General features: G+C 39.4%; 2 protein-coding genes across 4 annotated transcripts in view; one reads left to right on the top strand and one right to left on the bottom strand.

Moving 5' to 3' along the window:
- LOC149128100 (uncharacterized) overlaps window positions 1–23,145 on the top strand; it is a 401,020-nt gene that overhangs the window by 237,997 nt on the left and 139,878 nt on the right. The gene's annotated exons all lie outside the window — the stretch shown is intronic.
- Window positions 11,230–23,145, bottom strand: part of EFEMP1 (EGF-like fibulin extracellular matrix protein 1) — a 66,332-nt gene continuing 54,416 nt past the window's right edge. For both annotated transcript variants that reach the window (XM_002709858.6, XM_008254384.5), the window contains exons 9-11: window positions 20,169–20,292; window positions 19,889–20,084; window positions 11,230–12,486 (exon numbers count right to left, since the gene is read on the bottom strand). In XM_002709858.6, the coding sequence (XP_002709904.1) occupies window positions 12,325–12,486; window positions 19,889–20,084; window positions 20,169–20,292 (482 nt within the window). In that variant the 3' untranslated portion in view covers window positions 11,230–12,324. The remainder of the gene's footprint in view (window positions 12,487–19,888; window positions 20,085–20,168; window positions 20,293–23,145) is intronic.

Genomic DNA, 23,145 nt, shown 5'->3' with positions numbered 1-23,145 from the left:
ATGTTGCATTTTAAATTTAAATTAAAAATCTTAACTGCTTAATGTGTTGCCTACTCCATTTAAATCAGTGCTGAATCCAGACTAATTTTTCATGGTTGTATTAGGTATTCTTAGTTAAAAGTTTTTACTTCCTTTCTATTTATTTTGCCTAGAGATGGAGAGGAGGAGTTGTCTCCTATCCCCATCATGTGTTGTTGGGGAGGTGGTGTTAAAAAACTTCCCATTTCCCAAGTTAACCCTCATCAATAGTTTTCCCTTAGTAGTATTTCTTTAACAGGGACCAAATACCTTAATGCAGCTTACTTACCCACCATGTCTGCCAACCCCAGTCCTGTTTTCGGTTCACTGCCATGTTGAAAAAGAAGGCACATATCACAACCACATAGAATCAGGCACTCTACCAGGAATGAGGTGGTTAGGAATACATCAAACTGACCTGGCTTGGAGAACTGGCTACTGTACTTTACAGTTGTGTGACTTGGGCAGTTTCTTATTTCTCTGTTCCCCAGTCTCTTCATTTTTAAAATGGGAGGAAATGCTCATGTCACAAAATGAGACAATGTATGTAAAGCACATAAAGCAGTGCAGTGGGAAGCCACAATGTTTGGTATATAATAGGTGCTCAGTAAATATTTGCTGTCATCATTGCTATTTAAGTATCTGGACATTTCCAGCACTAAGCTATTCCAGTAAGCTGATTGAAGGCATGCCAAAAGTGGGCCTGGTTTTCAAATGAGGTACTAGCCCAAATTCTGTCCCAGAGATTAATATGAACTGCCCAGCATTTGAATCCTTGCTCCTGAACCTCACTTAACATTTAGGAATCTATTTTGCTCCTGAAACTTTCTGGATCTACTTGTTTTACATCTGGCACTTCTTGCTTCTTCTGCTGTGGCGGCCAATCTCTGGCCTTTCCCCCTTATTTTCTGTTACTCCACCTCATCTGCCAAAGCCCGATTGTCTGGCTGAAGTTCCTTTTTTGTGCTTTGCTCTACCAGAGGTCAGCATTGATGAACCCTTCTGTGGACTGCATATATGACACCAACATGTCAAAGTCCTCAGTTAATGGAGTTTTGGGTTTTGTACTAAAACACTGTTAAACAATCACTTATATAGAAGGTTCTGGTAACCCATTCCTGGATTTTGCAGTGATTTTCCAGGTTTAGTCTGATGTCCATTTTACTCGGGAAGCTTAAGTATGGCCTGATTATGACTACCTTCATATTTCCAAGTCTTCTATGGATTTCTTGAATTTGCTTTGAATTAAAAAAGCTTTTTAATCAATATGAAACTCATTGTAAAAAAATTGCTCATAGAAGATAATATGATGTCCCTTTTTATTTTGCTGCAAAAATAACTTCATTTAATATTTGATTTATTTCCCTTTTTACATATATACTTATGTAATTGATATACTACTTCCACCACTTCCTCTGTTTTCTACTTAATGCTATTTCACAAACATCCTACAAATTTCTTTATAAATATAATTTTTTTTTGACAAGCAGAGTTAGTGAGAGAAAGACAGAGAAAGGTCTTCCTTTTTCCATTGGTTCACCCCCCGCCCCGAAATGGCCGCCACGGCCAGCGCTGCGGCCGGCGCACTGCGCTGATCTGAAGCCAGGAGCCAGGCACTTCTTCCTGGTCTCCCATGCAGGTGCAGGGCCCAAGCACTTGGGCCATCCTCCACTGCCTTCCAGGGCCACAGCAGAGAGCTGGACTGGAAGAGGAGCGACCAGGACAGAATCCGGCACCCCGACCGGGACTAGAACCCGGAGTGCCGGTGCTACAGGTGGAGGATTAGCCAAGTGAGCTGCGGCGCCAGCCTATGAATATAATTTTAATTACTGCACAGTACTCCACATACAGATGTGCCATGTTTTTTTGTTTTTGTTTTTGTTTTGTTTGTTTTTTAATTTGACAGAGTTATAGGCAGAGAGAGAGATAGAGAGAAAGGACTTCCTTCCATTGGTTCACTCCCCAAATGGCCGCCATGTCCAGCACTGCGCCGATCCAAAGCCAGGAGCCAGGTGCTTCCTCCTGGTCTCCCATGCAGGTGCAGGGGCCCAAGCACTTGGGCCATCCTCCACTGCCCTCCTGGGCCACAGCAGAGCTAGACTGGAAGAGGGGCAGCTGGGACTAGAACCTGGTGCCCAAATGGGATGCCGGCGCCACAGGTGGAGGATTAACCAAGTGAGCCATGGCGCTGGCCCCTGTGCCATGGTTTTAACTTATCCATTAATATATGAGTGTACTTCAAAAAGTTCATGGAAAAATGAAGCAGCAGGTTTACTCTCAGGTAATTGGGTTCCTGCTACCTTTGTGGGAGACTTGGATTGAGTTCCTGGCTCCCTGGCTCCCAGCTTTGGCCTGGCTCAGCTGTTGTGGTCATTTTTCTCTTTTTCATTATTTTATTTATTTGAGATGTAGAGTTAGAGAGAGAGGGAGAGACAGAAAGTTCTCCCATCTGCTGTTTTACTCCTGAAATGGCTATAACGGCTGGAGCTGGGCCAATCTGAAATCAGGAAGCAGGAGCTTCTTCTGGATCTCCCACATGGGTGCAAGGGCCCAAGTACTTGGGCCATCTTTCACGGCTTTCCCAGGCCATAAGCAGAGAGCTGGATTGGAAGAGGAGCTGACACAAACGGGTGCCCACATGGGACACTGGTCCTGCAGGTAGAGGCACAGCCTACTTCGCACAGCACTGGCCCCCTTGTTGTGGTCATTTGGAGAGTGAACGAGAAGATGGATATTCCCTGAGAGATTTGTTTATTTTGGTATAAAAAAATTTAAAGCCTATGCATAGTTTGCCATAATATGCATTTTCTCTGAGCTTTTGATGTACTCTCATACAGTTTTAATGTTTGGCTATTAGAAAAACACCAAACTGATTGTATTTGCACATAAACATTTTTCATAAGCTAAAAATCCAGTTCTAATACTCATTTTTAAGTTATTAATTTCCCTTTGTTTCTGTGATCCTTGGCCGTTTGAAATAGTCATTGGTTATTTATTTGTTGATGCCTTATTGTGGTATATAATTATCAGTTTTGTGTTATTTTCACTGATGTTAGTTTTCCATATCAAAGTAGTGGGGAGTTTTAAATCCTTTGCCAGTGCGTTAACATGATTCATTCCTCTTCACCAATTTGATTATCAATAAATTCAAGAGTTTATTCATTGCTTCTATTTGAAATTTCTTCTTTTCAATAAGTTACAGCTTTTGCTATTTTTCTGAGCTTTTATTTTGGTTACAATTCACTTCTCATTGTCAATGATTTCTGATAGAAATATATGAAAATAATTTCATGGGATGGTATATTTATAATTTTATATGCTGCATAATTAAGTATATTCATAACTAGACATTGATAAAAAAACAAGTCCTCTGCTTATCATTTTACATCTCTGGTAAATGGAAGAATTTTTCACAGATTAGCTTCTGGCTGTGCATATCTCAAAGTTTGATTTTTCTCTACTATTTACATGTCATGCTGGATGCTGTAGGATGCTACATTGTGATAGGACTCCTGGCCCTGAACTTTCATGCATTCTCTCATGTAAAGTCAACACAGAAGGTAGTAGGAATATTTCTAAGAGCTATTACTATACCAGACAGTAGTTCCAATGAGTTATATGCAGAAGTTACTGTGAACTATATAAACATATCCTACTAATCCCAAACTAAATTTATCTTTTAACTCAACTTCTCCAGGCTACATTCCCAAAAATCCTTGTGACCGTTTCAGTGTTATATAATATGAAGAGGTGTACCACAGAGAACCTGAAAGAGCAATCCTAATCAATTTATCTAAAATCTATTACTTTTGAAAATTTTGGAAAAACATATGACTAGTAAACATAATAATGCCTTGGAAGGAATTGGTGCAAGGTGGGGATTTTGAAGTTTTAGCTTCATTAGCTTCCTTGAAAATTCACCATTGAAGGGCAATCCGGTCATATCTGTAGTTTGACTTGTAATGAGTCCTAGAATTATACAGGCCATGGTGTTAACTATATGATTTCACTTTGCATAGTATTTTACACTTATTTTTATCTAGTTCAGACCCTGTGCCTTGCCTCCTAATTGAGTAATACTTTGAGGAGAACAAACCTTTAGTAGAAGAGGAAGAGAGGGGAAAAGAGAAAGTGAGAGAATCAATGGAAAAATGTCAAAAAGGAGGTATAAGCGATATGAAAGCACCAAGCAAGTAAGTAATGCAAATTTCAGTTGTCAGCGAGATTGTGCTGACCTTGCTCAGCAGATGTTGCTGTCCTACCCTACAACCCCTTAATCCATGAGTTTCCTGGGAAATCAGCAGCAATTTCTAGCTTGCTAATAGCATGTCATATTAAGCCTCCATCTCTCTTCCCTGCTGCTTGAGAGCTTCTTCAGCACTAGGGTGCTTGTCCACCTGCAGGCAGTTACAGGCATGTGAGGCCATCCCTTACCATGGGGATGGGTGTTGGTGGATAAGTGTCCCAGTCTGTTTTGCCTCTGGTGGAAGGCTTTTGCAGTGAGTTCCATTGACTTTCTCAGAGGATCCCAGATGAACTGAGTCCAGTGGCCCACAGAGGTGGCCCATTCATTACTTCACTTGTTTATTGATGTTTCTGCCCTTCCTGACTCACTTTCCCCCACCTCCTTGAATGTGCTGCTTGAGATGATCTGTCAACTACCTGAACTCAATTCTTGTGTCAGGGTCTGCATTTGGGTGAAGGCAAACTAAAACACCTGGTTTAAGCCATGTGTGAGGAATTTACTTCTTAAAGCAAGATAATCTAAATATTTCAATACAAAAACATGGAATATGGTTTTAAGGGAAATAAACAATTTAGAGATATCTAAATAACTCAACAAAATTATTTATTTATGTTATATGCATCTGTTTATGCAGAGATTCTTCAGAAACATTTAGTTTCTATGAGAAGGTAAAAAACTGAATTATTACATTCATGTCTTTAAAATTCTCTTACATTTATATTCCAACTTTGGCTTATTATAGGGGTCTGTGATCCGTTAACATACACATGTGCTTACAATATAAACAGCTTAACTAGACATCTGCGTTGACTGCATATAAGAGGCAGTTAACTTTTTGCTTTGTTTCTGTTCAGTGATTTTGATATTTTAGTCTGCTAGCCAGATGAAACAAGATTGGCTTTTCTGGTACCAGATGTGTCACAGTTTGGGTTTGTATTTTGCAGGTGTTCCCCCCCAGCTGGGGAGATGGAAACTTGCCATCTTTCAGGGATAATGATTCAGAATAGAAATATAAGTGTGTTAAAAATAATTCGACATATTAATGGGGGTCTTTGTCCCTTGTGGGCTGCGTATGCATAACATATGAGGAAATCAGCAGCTGTTCTATATTTTAAAAGGAGAGTTAGAGAGTTAGATGCATACAGAGCTATGCAAAACATAAGCAACTGCTTGAAGTCATGGAAACAGGATTCAACAATAAACTTTTATTTGTGAAGCTTCCTCCAAAATAATAATCCCCTTGAGCTGTGTTCAGGTGGTCTTAGTGTATTGAACAATCTATTTCCATTATTTGGATTCACTAAAACATCTTCCTTATAGAGGCAGAGTTGTAGATATATCTACATTTGTTAGATATGGGTTGGTTTCTAGCTGATTTCTACCGCCCCCCAGTATTTGCATTTTTAAGTCATAATATTTTTAAAATGCTTATTTGTTTTTACTACTTTCATGTAAACATAATGTGAAGGAACTAAAAGCCTCTCTTAAAAATCGACTTGCTAATAAAGTGTGGTATCTTATCCTGCTCAAAGCCTTCTCTAAGAAGCCTTTTGATGTACAGATTGGCCTCTTCAAAAAATTACCTAATGAATCTGACGGAATGGTGGCATTCTCTAGCCCCTTTACCTGATGCTGATCATTATGGCAGGAAGAGCTCTGTAAGCCAGTTGTCCAGCTCCTGACCAATAGAGTGTTACACCCATTCTATCTTCCTCACTCCTGCTCCCGCTCCCGCTCTTGCTCTCGCTCTCACTCTCTCACAGATTGCCATGCAAAGAACTCTAACAGGATCTTTAGTAGTAGGCTTTTTTTTTTTTTTTCCTTTTGGAAATCACTGTTCTGTCTAGTAAGGTCTACTTGACTGGTCCTTGCATTACAGTTTCTAGAGTTTAGGGATTTTTTTTTTTTTTTTTTTTGACAGGCAGAGTGGACAGTGAGAGAGAGAGACAGAGAGAAAGGTCTTCCTTTGCCGTTGGTTCACCCTCCAATGGCCGCCGCGGCCGGCGCGCTGCGGCCAGCGCACCGTGCTGATCCGATGGCAGGAGCCAGGAGCCAGGTGCTTTTCCTGGTCTCCCATGGGGTGCAGGGCCCAAGCACCTGGGCCATCCTCCACTGCACTCCCGGGCCACAGCAGAGAGCTAGCCTGGAAGAGGGGCAACCGGGACAGAATCCGGCACCCCGACCGGGACTAGAACCCGGTGTGCCGGCGCTGCAAGGTGGAGGATTAGCCTATTGAGCCGCGGCGCCGGCTAGAGTTTAGGGATATTTTGTACTACACAATTACATCCATCTCTCTGGAGTTAAAGAGAACTAATCAGCTTCAATTTAAGAGACTAAATGAGAATCCAGTTTGTGTCTGTGTTATTTCTACCTAATTGTATGCAACAGAAGGGTGACAACTGGTCATGCAACCAGCAAAGCTGGCCCATGATGTGGAGTGGGTATTTTAAAGGAAGAAGCTTGGAAGGAAAGGGATTGCTCATTGGAATTTGGCCAAAGAAAATAGCTCTAATCTGTCTTATGGCCTGCATTCTGGGCACAGTGTTCTTGTTCAATTAACTGCAACCTTGAACAAATTTTAAAAATAAGCATGGTTGACAAGATATTCTGTAAGTTCTAGAACTCTATTGTTGTTTGAAAAACAATGTGTAATATTATTTTGAAAAGGGTATGAAATATGTTTGGAGGGGATGGAGGTGTCAAGTTGTCAAACTACATAAGAGGAGAGGGCAATTTGGCAGCTGAATGGAAGTTATTCTTTGGAGAGGGCTTAAGCACCAAGAGGTCTTTTCTGACTACTGCTGGAAAACAACCGTCCCGTTAGAAGGTATATGAGTCTCAGATCCCAGGCATTAGAATTGTGAATGATAGGAACATCTCAGTCAGTCCTCATTACTGAGGTTCAATGAATAAAAACATAGAAATTTTCCTGGAAATATGTTTGAAAGTGCAGGAACTCATAACTGGCCTTTTTTTCCCCACTGGTGAAACAAGATAAAAAAAAAAAAAGCTTTCAGTTTAACACAAGTAATCATGATTCAGTTAGTATCAGGGAGAAGGAACAAAAACATTCATATTTCAACAGAGTGAATATTAAAAACCAATGTATTTTGAATTGTAAACAAACTTAGAGCCAAATTGGGTTGTTCCTCATTTCCGCAGCCAGAATAGCTAACCCATATTGTGAAGATTTGTTTTGAGGTGGGAACTATTAATTTGTTATTAATATATGCCCAATGTTTCCTAACAGCCACTGCATAGAAAGAATACTCGGATACTTTCAAGACTGGCAGATAGAGCAGTCCCTTCTCTCAGTGCAGCTGTGGGGTAGAGATTAGTTATAGTCTTTAAAATTGGGAAATCTGTTATAGAAAGAAAAAAGGCAAAGACCTGCTTAGAAGCAGGCCTTTCACTTAGAAGCAGGTTTTCACTTAGAGGCTAAGTGAATCACTCAAGATCTTTCAGCTAGCTAATGTTAGAACCAAGACTGGAATCCTGATTCTTCTATACTACCTCACACTGTTAGATTTTGGAAGAGATTACTATAAACTTTTCTCAATAAATGTGTTCTAAGAAAAAATAACAATGACTTTTTTTTTGACATGCAGAGTTAGACAGTGAGAGAGACAGAGAGAGAGAGAGAGAGAGAGAGAAAGAGAGAGAAAGGTCTTCCTTTTTCTGTTGGTTCACCCCCCCAAACGTCTGCTTCCGCCAATGCGCTGTGCCGATCCGAAGGCAGGAGCCAGGTACTTCTCCTGGTCTCCCATGAGGGTGCAGGGTCCAAGCACTTGGGCCATCCTCCACTGCCTTCCCGGGCCACAGCAGAGAGCTGGACTGGAAGAGGAGCAACCGGGACAGAATCTGGTGCCCCAACCGGGACTAGAACCCAGGATGCCAGCGCCGCAGGTGGAGGAGTAGCCAAGTGAGCCACGGTGCCGGCCATAACAATGACTTTTTTAAAAAAGGTTTATTTATTTGAGAGGCAGAGTTAAAGACAGAAGAAGAGACAGAGAGAGAGGTCTTCTATCCACTGGTTCACTCCCATGGCTGCAGTGGCTGGAGCTGGGTCAATTGGAAGCCAAGAGCCAGGAGCTTCTTATGGATCTCCAATGAGGCTGCAGGAGCCCAAGCACTTGGGCCATCTTCTGCTGCTTTCCCAGGCCATTAGCAGAGAGCTGGATCTGAAGTGGAGCCATCGGGACTTGCACCGGTGCCCATATGGGATGCCAGGGCTGCAGATGGAGGCTTAACCTACTGCGCCAGAGCACCAGCCCCAACAATGATTCTTAAAGTGAACTTTTCCCACGATCTAAATCAGTGATTTTTGTGGAGGAGAGAACTAGGGAATCGTGTGTCGTTTGAAAACAACCAGGGCTTTGTCTTACTGCTTTGGTTTGTTTTCACTCATGATATTTACTTTATTTTGAATTTCAAATTATTTTGAAACAGAGCATGAGGTTTTTGTGTTTACTAAGGATGGTTGTACCTGTAAAAAAAACTCATGTGTTAGCTTTTCGAAGTTTTTTCCAGGTTTTTGCTCCAATGAATGAAAAGTTTTTACTTGCTATTTTTTATTAGTTAAAAATGAGACTAAGAATGGGTGTATTTAGGCTGCGAAATTAGTGGATTAGTCTGGGAATTTATTTTTTGAAACCTAAGATCAAAAGGAATTGTAGGTATTAACAACATATCAATCAACTGATTAATGGATAAACAAAATCTGATGTATCTATAGGGTAGAATATTATTCAGTCACAAGAAGGAATGAAGTTCTATACATGCTACAGCATTGATGTAGTTTGAAAACATTATGCTAGGTAAAAGAAGCCAGATGTAAAAGGGCACATATTCTATGATTCTATTTATATGATATGTCCAGGGCAGGCGAATCCATAGACAGAAAATAGATTAGTAGTTGTTTCCAATGGAGCTTATGAGAAAAGGGAATGACTGCTAATGGGTTTGGGGTTTAGTTTTCAGTGATGAAAACATTATAGGCTGGCGCCGTGGCTCACTAGACTAATCCTCCGCCTTGCGGCGCTGGCACACCAGGTTCTAGTCCCGGTCGGGGCGCTGGATTCTGTCCCGGTTGCCCCTCTTCCAGGCCAGCTCTCTGCTGTGGCCAGGGAGTGCAGTGGAGGATGGCCCAAGTGCGTGGCCCTGCACCCCATGGGAGACCAGGAGAAGTACCTGGCTCCTGCCATCGGATCCGCGCGGTGCGCTGGCCGCGGCGGCCATTGGAGGGTGAACCTACGGCAAAGGAGGACCTTTCTGTCTCTCTCTCTCACTGTCCAATCTGCCTGTCAAAAAATAGAAATAAAAAAATAAAACAATTATAAAACTGGAAAATGGTGATATTTGCACAGGTTATCAGTGGTGATAAATGACACTGACCTCTATATTTTAAAATGGTAAATTTTATATGTATTTTACCACAATTTACTACAAGATACTGTGTCAATGACACTTCAGTATATCAGTCCCCTCCGTGTGTCCGTGATTTGTGAATAGGACTAGACTTTGGCCTGTATTAATGGCTTCTGCAGGTTCAGACTATATATACAGTATTTGAAGGTGAGGGCAGGGTTTGGGAACAGAACTTATTCATAAATATTCCAGAGATTGCTGTTTGTTTTACAATCCTCTGGGGAGCTATTGACAGGATTCCACCTTCTTAAGAGTGAGAAATTTGTTGGAAGAAGGCCATGGCCTTTTTGTTTTGTTTTGTTTTTTGGACACTACTTTTCCCAGTTCTGATTTGAGAGCTGTGTCCATATGCAGGAAAATAAGTAGACTGATTACAAATGGAAATATTCCGATCAAGTTTCAGTTTGTTTGGACCGCAGTATCATGTGGCTAGGGTAAGAAGTCATACTCTAAAGTCCTGCTGTGGTGGCTGGTTGTTTACTCTGCTTCCTTAGTTGCTCCTTGGTCAGGCCTGTTCTTTTTCCATGGTGTCTTTACTCCTTTAACTGCTAAAATCCTGCCCCCACAACTCTCAAACAAGGAGCTTGTGTTTTGTTCCTTGGTCTCTTGGTGAACATTTTTTTTTGATAATTCCTACATATTTGGTCAACTCTTTGAGAGATGATTGTTTTACAAGAAAGCTTACCTGAGTTGATTCCATATCTTAGCTATGATATGGACTCATCTCAGATGTCCAACAACTGAAGACCAGATAAAGAAATTATGGTATATATACATACCATATGGTATGGTATGGAATACTACACAGCAGTAAAAAAAAAAAAAAAGAAAAGAAAAGAAATCCTGTCATTTGCAACAAAATGGATGTAACAGGAAACCATTTTACTTAGTGAAATAAGCCAGTGCCAAAAAGACAAATACAATATGTTCTCCCTGATCTGTGGCAACTAATAGAGTACCTTTTGGTACTGTTAAGGTACCTTTTAAGGTACCTTCATAGGTATGAAATTGACACTTTGAGATGTGATGATTTTTAACAGCCCTTGTCTCTACTGTTGAGGAAAAGTGGTTTTTTTTTTTTTTTTCTTTTTTTGTCATACAATTTGTTGAACTCTTTAATTAGTGTAGGGTTAACCTTATGAGTATAAAGTTAATTGAAAATAGATCTTTGTAAAACAAGAATGAGAATAGGAGAGGGAGGAGGAAGGGTGGAAAGTATCACTGTGTTACTGAATCTGTATATATGAAATACATAAAATTTGTATACCTTAAATAATTTAAAAAAATGGTTACCTTGTGACAGACATTACTCATTTGTGCTTTGAAACTGGATGTAAGAAAAAAATGGTAGTATGTATTTTTCTTTTTCTGATGTGATTTTAATAGTTTTTTTGTTTCCTCATCTTCTAGTTTATATATTTATATTAAAAAATTAATGGGCATTATTTCTCTGACAGCTATAATTGATTTTTTCCTCAGATATAAAATTATATTAGCCATTATTAGCTACATTAAAAAAATCTTCAAAGACCAGGTGATCATCTAAAAGTGAATTTATTTTTTATTTAAAACAATTTTTATTAAAACTATAATACACCAAAGTGAAGCAGTTACATTTTAAACAAATAAGAAGACATACAACTTTTCATAGAATTGGAAGGGAGAGTAATTTGCTTTAATTCACTGTCACTTTGGATGCCAGGAATAAAACCATCATTTTCTTCTACTATGAGCACTTAGTACAAAGATTGAGAAAATTTCATTGTAAATGAGTGAAATTTAAGATTGCAACTTTATTTAGAAATTTAAACTTTCCCAGCAAAATACCTTTTCTTCACTTTGCTCCATGTGGAAGTTCTGAATTCAGCGATATAATTACATTTCCTGAATTTGTTTCTTTAAGAACACATTATGATTTAGGAAGAATTTATTTTCTTATCTTGTCTCCATAGATATCACATCATAATCATCTTCTATGGGATACTAATTCAATTCTGGAATTTTAGAAAATTTTGCTTTTTTTCATAATCAGTATTTTCTTACAAAATTAAAAGTGTCCTATAGAAGCCATCTATTGTATAATATTGATTTATTACTATGTAGTAAGCAACCATCTTTAGACTGATCTTGAAAAAAAAAAAGACCAACACAAAGATAGAGTAGAGCCTCATTTTCTAAAGAAATATATTTTTATTGACTTTTTCCATTTTCTTACAAAGCGGTTAAAAAAACTCCTCCTTGCCCTTCCATGCTATTCAGTGTATGATGGCTGCCTCCTATGAGACTGTGGGTGGAGCTATGGTAAGTTTCCTTAAGCACCACGAAAGATCTTCATTTCTCGGTCCCACTTTTACAGCAAAAAATCCAAGTTTCACCAGATAGTTTATGCTTAGCTCTCTTGAAAAAGACCAGTTTAGTGGATTAATGTCTAATTTACATACAGTAATAAAGACAAACTTTGAATCTTTACAGATTAAATGCCCACTTTATACCAGGGTGTAATTGTTTGAATTATGGGTGAGTGTAAAGTATATAGATGTAGACGTACTAGATATGTCTATAAATAAAAGAGTGCTTTAAGGTAACAATATTCTTTGGCTGATTTAAAATGTGTGGTGGACTCTTACAAGAGACTAAAATGCAAATGGCCCCACGATTATTGTCAATCGCAACACCGAGCTTGTGCGGAAGGTCCCTATACTGTTGACTGTCAGCATCTCCAGATCCACGATGTATTCTCTGGGTCCTGTCAGTGACTTCACGAGCACAAGCATTGCACTGACAGGACTTGTTTGCTAAAATAAAAGAAAAAATAAGGTGAAAGAGAATACTTTTTCTTGAATATTATTTGAATATTTTCTTGAGTATTTATTAATTATTAGTATAATTCCTATAAGAATAAGGAAAAGAATTTTGAGGTTGAGATAAAACAGTTAGTAGTTAGTCCTGTTTTGGTACCAAACCTTCTTGGTTCTTATCCCTTGTCTACCCACGGTCACTAGCTCCAAGTTACAAGTACCTATTTTTAAAAGATTTTTGCTTCCTATTCTTCTCTGTCAACATTTCTCTTCCCTTTTATTGAGTAGCTCCAGCCTTTACAGAGACTAGAGTTCAGGCCGGGATCTGATAATTTTTTAACAAGTACACAGTACTTTCTTAACATTGTACACTTTTTATATTCTCAAAGGTGAAAACCCATGTAAATTACAATAGAATGAGGTGAATGTCAGGCTCTATGGAGATCTGTGGGATTACAGAAGGGTGTATATACATACAGAGAAAGAGGAAGAACCCTGAAAATTGGGCGATGGCTTCTGATTGCCTGAAGAGAGTCACCTAGGATAAATGGAAGTTTTGTAAAGCAGTACATTCAGGAGAACTGGATGCAGTTTCCTTATGATGAAGAGTATGATGGGTACTGGAGAGCTGTGCGAGATGAGGCTGGAGTAGCAGGTGAGCAGATGTGTGAGTCTGGATGCTAACGGCCAGAAACATGGATTAGGAATTAGCAATGACCCCAACAGCTGGACATTTAACCAAGGATAGAATGTGTATGTGATAAGACGGGAGTTCCAGAAAAGGACAACATTTAAGGAGAAGGCAGAGGAGAAATTGTTGAAGGAAGCTGAGAAGAAATGATGATTCAGCAGAACACATATGAATAGCCCATAGCATCCAGTAGAGCAGGGGAGGATGAATTACATAGTTCCCTCTGGGTTTAGCAGAAAGGATGGCATTAGTGTCTTTTTTTTTTTTTTTTTTTTAAAGAAATTTCAGTCAGGTTAGGAGTAGAAGACAGAGAAGTGACTACGAAGTGAGGACTTACAGATCATGATCACAGATTGTCTAGGGAAGGAAGGAAAGGGCAAAATCTGGAAACAAGTTAAATGCATAGAAGACAGAGGAGATTCTAATGGACAAGTTTCCAGAAGAGGTGGAATAAAGAAAACAGGAGCTGGGTTGGCCTTGATTGACAGAAGTAACTGTCTTTGGAAACTAGAAGGAAGCAATAGGAAGGGGGACACATGGTGTGTGTGTAGGGGTGTGGGGTGGAAAGTTCAGGTAATTCATGCATGTAGGTCTCAATGGTTTCAGAAAAATAACAGGTGAGGTCTTCTTCTGAAAATAAAGGGAGTATGGAGACAGTCATGATTAGGAACTGAAGAGAATGGAACTAAAGAAATATGAAAAAGTTATGGTGTGTTATGTTGAGCTTACTGAGGACTTATCAAAGGTGGAGACTAAGATTTGATAGTGCAATGTGAGCTGACAAGCTGGGGAGGAAAATAGAAATGGATTATAGGATTGATCCAGGATTACCATGGTGACAGTAGTTCAAATGTCCACTAAGAAGTTGATATGGAGGCCAGAGTGTGGTTTAGCATGTAAAACTGCTCCCATGACACCAGTATCCCATATAGGTGCCAGTTTGTGTCCCAGATGCCCCACTTCCAATCCAGCTCCCTGCTAATGACCTGGGAAAAGCAGTGGAATATGGCCCAATTGTTTGGCCCCTGCCACCCATGTGGGAGATTTGAAAGAAGCTCCTGGCTCCTGGCTTTGTCCTGGCCCAGCCCTGGCCATTATAGCCATCTAGGGAATGAACCAGTAGATGGAAGATCTCTCTCTCTCTCTCTCTCTTTCTCTCTCTCTTTTTCTCAATCTGTGTGTGTGTCTCCCTCCCACTGTTTCTGTAACTGTGACTTTCAAATAAATGAATAAATCTTAAAAAAAAGAAGTTGATAAACTGCAAGAAAATAAGAGGAGGGGATTACAGGACTAGCATCATTTTGAAGGTGAATAGCAGAGGGAGTAAGGGCATCAGAGAGAGAACAGAGAGTCAGTTACTGAATTTCTATTCAACACTGGGGACCAAAATTCTCTATGGAGCTGTTCTGAATGATTATAAAACCCATAGAGCAGTCACGGCCTTGGTGGCAAAGTAGAATGAAGTTGAAGATCAAAGGAGATGAGATGGCTAGAGAATGGTAGACTGAGGTATGAGCTGATTCTGATAGTGCCAGATGAAGTGTCAGAAAGTGAAAGGCTTCATAATTTAGCCCCTCCTTCTCTTCTGAGGAATCTAATCCACTTAATACACAGTTAAGCCTTCAACTATAACATACTTCCCAGCACTTTGTATTTGAGTTCCAAGCCCACATGTCCAGCTGTCTATTACTTGGATGCCTGATGGAACCAGAATTTAATACATCCAAACTGAATTCATCACCAGCCCAACACTAGTTACTGTTTCTTTGTCTCAGTAACTTGAAACAGCATTTACTATTGCTTAAGACAGAAAAAAGAAGGGTATCCTTGGTACCACCTTTCCCTCTAATTTTAGCAAAGCAAATGGGTTATATCAAGTCATGTATATTTTCCTCTTATCTTCATAAATCTACCTGTTCTTTTGACTAATGGCCATTACTGAAGTCCGTATCATTTGAAATGCTAACTGGCCTCTCCACTTCCATTCTTGCCCTATTCAAATCCATGGTTTGCAGGGTAGCTGGTAATCTTTTTTACATGAAAATACTACAGGGACTCCTGTTATTGAGACCCCACTTGTTCTGTAAGGCTTTGTGTGATCTGGCCCCTGCTCTTCTCTCCTAGCTCCTCTTAAGCCACTCTGCTTCTAGAACTTGGAGTTCCAGATTAACTGAACTTCTTTATATTCCTTTCATTTATTATTCTCCAATGTGTCTTTAACTTAAATCCACTCCTTCCAGGAGGCTCCTAGATCATAGTTGTCTTGGTTAGGTCTACTTGTTATACACTCATGAGCAACTTACACCTCTTGTGTTGTAGTGCTAAGTGTCTTTCATAGCACTTGTTCAATGTCTTTTTTTTTTTTTTTAAGGTTCATTTATTTATTTGAAAGGCAGAGTTACAGAGGTAGAGGCAGAGAGAGACAGAAAGGTCTTCATCTGCTGGTTCACTCCCCAAATGGCTACAACGGCAGGAGCTGGGCAGATTCGAAGCCAGAAGCCCAGATACTCCTCCGGGTCTCCCATGTGGGTGCATGGGAGACTGCTTTCCCAGGGAGCTAGCAGGGAGCTGGATTGGAAATGGAGCAACTGGGAAAGGAACCCATGCCCATATGGGATGTTAGCATTGCAGGCTGCGGCTTTACCCGCTATGCCACAGCACTAGCCCCTTATTCAATGATTTGACTGGAAGCTCTACTGGGGAAGGAATTGGCATGGTTTTATTTACTATTTTGTCTCTAGGATATTCCAGGGTTCCTGTCTCTTGTAAGCAAGAGGTGTAGATCATAATAATTCACAATTACCAACAATAATTATAAAATTAATTGAATCAACATGCAAAGATATTGACTGAATTAATTCATTTAAAAATATTTTTTGAGGGCCAATATTGAGGCACTTTCTACAATGCCATCATCCCATATATATTCCATCTCAAGTCCCAGCTGCTCTGTTTCCAATCCAGCTCCCCACTAATGACCTGGGAAAGCAGCAGAAGATGGCTCAAATACTTGGGCCCCTGCACCTAATGTGGGAGACCCAGATGGAGTTATAGGCTTTTGGTTTTGACCTGCTCTAGCCCTGGCCATTACAGCCATTTGGGGAGTGAACCAGCTGATAGAAGGTCTCTCTCCATTTCTGTGTCTCTCTGTAACTCTACCTTTCAAATAAATAAAATAAATCTCAAAAAAATGATCACTTTCTATGTGTTCAAAACCATTCTATATGCTGAGGTTAGAAGAGTGAACAGAGGGGCTGGCATTGTGGCACAGTGTTTAAGCCACTGTTTGCAACATTGGCATTCCATATTGGAGTGCCAGTTCATGTCCTGGCTACTCTGCTCCCAATCCAGCTTCCTGCTTATGCTCCTGGAAAGGCAGCAGAAGATGGTCCAAGAACTCAGGCCCCCACTACTCATGTAGGAAACCAGGATTGAATTCCTGACTCTTAACTTGGGCCTAGCCCAGACCTGGCTGTTGTGGCTATTTGGAGGTGAACCAGCAGCTGGAAGATTTTCTCTTTCTCTTTCTTTCATTCTACCTTTTAAGTAAACAAATAAGTCGTTACAAAGAGAAACAATAGTGAACAGACAAGCAAGTACTCTAATTGTGGTCACATTCTGGTGGATGACAGTAAAATGAAGAATAAGCTGGGTAGTGGTAGGGCTATGAATAAAAATAAGACCCAGTAAAGAAGCACAGATCCTGTTTGGGAGGATGGTTGTCATGATACTCTACCATCAGTATCATATACTTTTTGGCAATATGTCCCCTTCAAGAGAAGAAGCTTTTCTAAATAGGCTCTCAGAAGGAATATAAGTAGAATCCTATAGCCCACATATCCTTCAAGGATCAGGCCAACTCTTATGACTACCGAAAAACCTCTTTGGAGCAGGCATTTTGCATAGCAGTTAAGTCACTGCTTGGGATGCTTGAATCTCATACTGGAATGCATGGTTCAAGTTCTGGCTAAAATTTAGAATAATATAAACACCCAATAAATTCAAATTACTTAAAATTAGTTAATTTTTGAAATAAACTGTCTATTCCACTTCTCTCCAGCTTCCTACTAACGCGCACCCTAGGAGATTTCACGTGATGGCTCAAATACTTGAGTTGCTGTCCTACATGGGAGATTAGGATTGAGTTCTGGGCTCCTGGTTTCAGCCTACCCAGTCTGGTCTGTTGTGGGTATTTGGAGAGTAAACCAGCAGATGGAAGACACTCAATCTTTTTGTCTCTACCTTTCAAATAAAATGAAAAAATAAGCAAATATAAGATTTTAAAAAGAAACCCTCTTTGACTATACCAGCCCATGTTAATTTTTTGATGGATTTGGACTATAGCACAAAGTTGTCCCTTCTCTTTTTAACAGTTGTTAAATTTTGCTATACAGTAATATTTAAAGCTCTTTGAAATCATGAAGTATGCACTTCATGTCTTTGTAATTTGACATCACAGCACCTAGCGTGGAGCCAATCACATAGTAGGTGCTTAATTAAGGCCTATTAATTGATTTCTATGCATTTTTTGCTCAAGTGGAATTTAAGTGGGAAAATTTTGTAGGATTTTATCCAAGTATTTTTTGAATTATGTGGTAAGAAATAGGAAATATCTATTTTTATTTTTATACTTTTTATTATTAAAATTATTCAATTCTGTAAATATCTTGGTAATATTTTATATCATTCATGAGAAATAGGATTTTATTTGAGGAAAATACTTTTATTATTTCTTTTTGAAAATATCAAGTCCATAAATGCAGATATGAATCATAAATAACTTCTATGTTTATTGGGGTAAAAAAGTTTGACCTTTGTTTAACTGTTTGCTATTTCTGCTAGGAAATTTTATTTTCTTAAATTATGGCTACAAATTGAAAGTAGAAAATTATTTTTAAAGATTTTTGAGATGAACTTATTTTATTACCATAATGTTACTTTTTGGGTTGGAATTATTTAATTGATATTGTCTGGGGCTGGTGTTGCGGCACAGTAGATTAGGCTGCTGCCTGTGACGCTGGCATCCTTTAAGGGTACCAGTTCAAGTGTTGGCTGCTCCATTTCTGATCCATCTGCCTGTTAATATGCCTGGGAAAGCAGCAGCAGATAGCCCAAATACCTGGGTCCCTGCCACCCACATGGGAGACCCGGATGGAATTTTGGGCTCCTAGCTTTGGCTTGGCCATTTGGAGAATGAACCAGCAGATGGAAGATCTTACTTTCTCTCTGTCTCTCTTTCTCTATAACTCTGCCTTTCAAATAAAAAAAAATTTTAAATGAAACTTCTTACAAATACCTAGTGTATTTCAAGCTTAAAATATCAAACCTCATTACATTCTATCATCCCAATTATAAGACATCCATAAAGACTTATGCTGAGCAATAAATATAGCATTTATGGTAACTTTGAAATAAGCATATTGTTGAAATATTTGCAGATTTGAAAATTTGGGACTTAATGGGTTAAAGAAGCTTGCTCTTTCCTATTAGGACAAAACTAATAGGAATAGGTTGTATTCTGGGTCACAGTTTTCAGAAGTTGGTCATGAGAAATTAATGATTTCTAATTTACTGACAAAGAAATAGAATCACGTAACTTGAGCTGGAAGGGAAGTTAATATATCGAAGAACAGGATAAACGTGTAAACATTAAAAATCTGTAAGCTTTAGCACAAGGATGAATTTCTAAATTTACTTTCATATTCTCAAAATGAAATACTGACTTTAAGATTTAATCAAAAATGAAGAGTGCCCAAAGGAGTTTTGAGAAAATTGTATCTGGATGGATAACATCCTTAGCATGAAATAGTTACAGTAACCCTACAAACTGCTTGATGGGGTGCCATCATGTTCACATGGGGTGGTGAGCCATATTTTAAAATATGTCAGAATCTTGTGATAAAGTGAACTTGCTGATATATTGCAGAGGAGGCTAAAGGCTGAGACACAGGGTCGGGAAGATCAACCCTGGAGCCACTGAAGAGATCAAGGAGGTGACAGGAGCAGTTTAAAGGTTTAAAACAGCTTAAAGGAGCAGTTTAAAGTGGGGGGGGGGGTGTGGGGGAAAGAGAATGGACAGCAAAGGTGACCCTGGAGACACTGTGAAGTGAGGAGCAGCAAAATTCAGAAACTAGATTTCATATTGGCAAGGTCAGAGAAAGGACACACGGTAGGCAAGGATGGCACAGCTCTTGACAGGTCCCATTCAGGGAGGTGGGGACGCTTCTCAGAGGCTCAGGTTTCAGTTTTGGTTTGAATGTAAACTCTTTTGTGAATGCAACAATAAGGAATTAATGACATTTGAAAATGTCTGCAGGAATTATTTTTTCTATGTACAGCCAAGTATCACTGACTTGTGATTTGTGGTACGTAGGGGTAGGTGTGTATGTACAGACTTGTTCTTTGGTGTTCCCACCAAACTACAGTAGAGTTTGTAGCTTAGTATCTGAGTGACTTTAGGGAAGCTGATTAATCTCTCTGAATCTCATTTGTCTCTTCTGTAAAAAATGGAGATCAACATTACTATCCACCTGACAGTGTTAGCAAGAGGATTAAATGAGATAATGTCTACCGAAAGGCTTTACACAAGGTCTGCACACAAAGCTCTTTAAATGTCAGCTTTGCTTCCAAGTGAATGCTACCCAACACCCATAACCACAGCAAACTTCCAAATTTCTCAGTAGCTAGTGCAGTTTTCAGGATACTTACTCTTAGGTAGAACTCTCCATTTTCATTTCCAGATTTAATCCGAAAAGTATTGATAGTGTTGGCATAAATAGTTGTGGCCTGTATCTGGAAGATGTCTGATGGCACCGACCGGTCCGATCGAATGCTCATGTATTTGTAGACTATAGACTGGGGCAGATCGCGGCACATAGCGTTTGAGACAGGGCAAACACATCGGCTGCAGAGACAAACAAAAGTATTCACCAGTTTGGCTTGGGAAGATCAGAAAATTCTCACTTTGAAAAGCTCTGATGTTTCTTACTTCTCTGATGTTAGGATGTAGGGATCTTGACAGGGATTTCGTGGGTAACAACGGAAGCCACCATGATAATTCCAACACATTTCATCCTCCCGGCATTCATTTGTGGTCTCACACTCATTTATATCTGTAGAGACATAGGGGCAAAGAGTTTACTGATTTATGGAAACTGTGTAAGTGGCAGATTCTGGTTCTCAAGTATGGTTGTGTGGGAATCTGGACTGTGTTAATTGTCTCATACACAAGACTGGATGGAACCAGACTGGACCAAATTCAGCTAAGCCATTCTAGATTTAACAATGCCATTTCATGTCAGTTTTTCAAGCATCTATTGTTCATCTGTTGAGTTTAAAGACAAATGTTAACTTTAGCCACTGCTTGTATAAAAGTAAAAGCTACCAGTGCCTGCCCTCAGGGAGATTATAATTTAGGTGGGAATGCAGATATGGTAACAGTTACTTCTAAACTAAGATGGAATTAAATGAAAGGTAGGTTGGTAAGTGCACTGGAGGATTTGAAGCAGAAATGATGAAATCTGCCTGGTGATTAGGGAAGGCATCTCAACTTGGTTTTAAAAGGTATCAGGTGGAGTTACATGGATGGGGTAGGGAAGGCTTTCCAGGCTGAGAAAGCAGCAAGCAAATATAAAGAAGGCAGCCAAAGAGAGAAAAAGGCAAGAAATGTGGTTTCAGTAAGGGGCAGCATCTTGGGGGAGAGCCGATTCTCTGGGAGTGGACTGCACATCTAGAGGAAGCCCAGCACAGAAGTGAAGCGTGGGCGGGTCTACCTCGTAGAGAACGGGGCTGTTAAGGACCGTGTGGAAGAAGAGGAGTTAAGGAAAAGGCGGTCAGTGGTGTCAGGAAAAGGCGGTGCAGGATAGGATCCCAGGAAGAAGGGCTGTGAATAGTCCAGGATGGACAAGGATTGATTTCAGATTTGAAAATTAGAAACCCCTACATGACAGCTGAGAGAACAGTTTTGCCAGTTTATCCCTTTACGTTTGGATTGTCATTTATATTTTATCCAACATGAGTCTTTTCTCATTTTTCCCCATAATTGAATATTTTCATTCATTTATTCACTTATTCCTTAGTAATTTACTCAATCATTGCTGCAAGTCATGTGTGGTCAAGATGCTGGGATGAAAATTGTGCTTTAAAAGCCCACTACCAACCAACCCCTTTGGGTTTTTCCTCTCTTGGAGCCCCCATCCTGGTCACTCTGCCAGGAGGTCTCTGACTTAAATAAATCTTGCTTCTCTCTCTTTCTTTCTCTCTCTCTCTCTCTCTCTCAAAAAAAAAAGGGGGGGGATGCTAGGATGTGATTTCCTTTGAATTCTTATACCTCATATTCCATTTTTAGGAATTTTATTATTTTCTGCCTTGCATTATTGAAATCTGTGTCTGTCTTAATCCTTCTATTAGCCTGTAAACTAAGAGTTGTTGTCCTTGTCTTTTTACCCTTTCACCAGCTAGCATTAATCCACTGGGGCACCTGATGCTTAAGCAGCATTAAATTCAGCTAAGTTGCTCCTGACACAAACTCTGTGGAGATGGGTGAGAAATATATTATGTCCTTTTGATATGGAGGAAAAGCAACTAAGGGTTCAGTGGTTGGTTCAGGTTCCTGTGGTTCGTGACAAGCATCTTTCCATTGAAAGGTACTCTAAGAATCATTCCATGTCTTGGCTTTGGAGAAATACTTCTTTTAGCCTCCAACTAATTTTATCTGGAATTCCTGAGGAGACTAGAAAAGCCTGTGCAGTTTCCAAGAGTTACAAGAAGTGTCTTCTTGAACTGGCTATGGCTGAAGGAAGGAAACCCAGATTCCTCAGAAGAAATCACCATTCACTTTTCCTTCAATATTTTTTACTTAAAAAAAAGATGCTATTTAGCTACAGAGAAAATTCATACTGGTTAGTCATGTGGAATCTAGTAGCAGCGAAAGGAAACTTTATGTTGTACTTTCTTTTTTTTTACTTTATTTTTTAGTTACAAACTTCATACATTTCATAATTACAACTTTAGGAACATGGTGATTCTTCCCACCATGCCCACCCTTCCACCCACACTCCCATCCCTCTTCCTCCTCCTTCTCTTATTCCTACTCATTTTTTTTTTTTTACTAAGATCTATTTTGAATTGATTTTATACACATATGATAAACTCTTGTTAAGTAAAGAGTTCAACAAATAGTATAAAAAAAGCTCTTCCTCAACAGTCAAGTCAAGGGCTGTTCAAAGTCATTGCTTCTCAAAGTGTCAATTTCACTTCTACAGAATATCATTTATTACCTATATTAATTTGGAACATAGAATAATCAATACCTTCATTATTCTGGAATGTTTTTCAGAAAGTAGGAGTATTAAATACTTGATGAGTCTGTGTGTGTGTGTGTGTGTGTGTGTGTGTTTTCTTTGTCTCGGTCTTTGTTGCCTCCTCCCCATCCTCCCCCGCCCCTGCCGCAGTGTTTTCATTTTTGCAAGCCTGTGGAAATGACAGGAGTTACTTCAAACCCAAAATAAGCCTTTTGGAGGAAGGTAAGAATTCAAACCTTTTCAGTTTTACTTTATCCTTGTGGACAAAGCTCAGAAGGGATTGTTTCAGTAAGGGAAAGCAATTGCTTTATACTTTAAAAGAATGTAAGTCTCTTCCCCAGCAAAATCTTCTGGCTTAACCAAATATTCTAAAGTTGCATGTCTTCAACTGTTAACACTCATGAACCTCCCTCTTGCAATTTCAGTGCATTTCTCACCTTTACTTGTAACAGATATAAATATTTTCAGACATACAGACTATGGCATGTACTATCCCACTGCACATTAATTTGCTTCCTTTTTCCTTTGAGCATCAAATCCATTTATGATTAGAAACATTTGTTTGAAGGGCTCTGGGGAAATTGGTTAAGATATACCTCCCACTGGCTAACATTTTTCTGCATGTAATATTCATGTTAAATTCTCAATTAGGTTCAGTAAATA

Source organism: Oryctolagus cuniculus, chromosome 2, assembly GCF_051225735.1.
Source record: "Oryctolagus cuniculus isolate XC-2025 breed Fujian yellow rabbit chromosome 2, ASM5122573v1, whole genome shotgun sequence".
Taxonomy (NCBI): Eukaryota; Metazoa; Chordata; class Mammalia; order Lagomorpha; family Leporidae; genus Oryctolagus; species Oryctolagus cuniculus.
The sequence above is the reverse complement of the archived record's forward strand: the minus strand, read 5'-3'. Positions and strand labels throughout refer to the sequence as shown.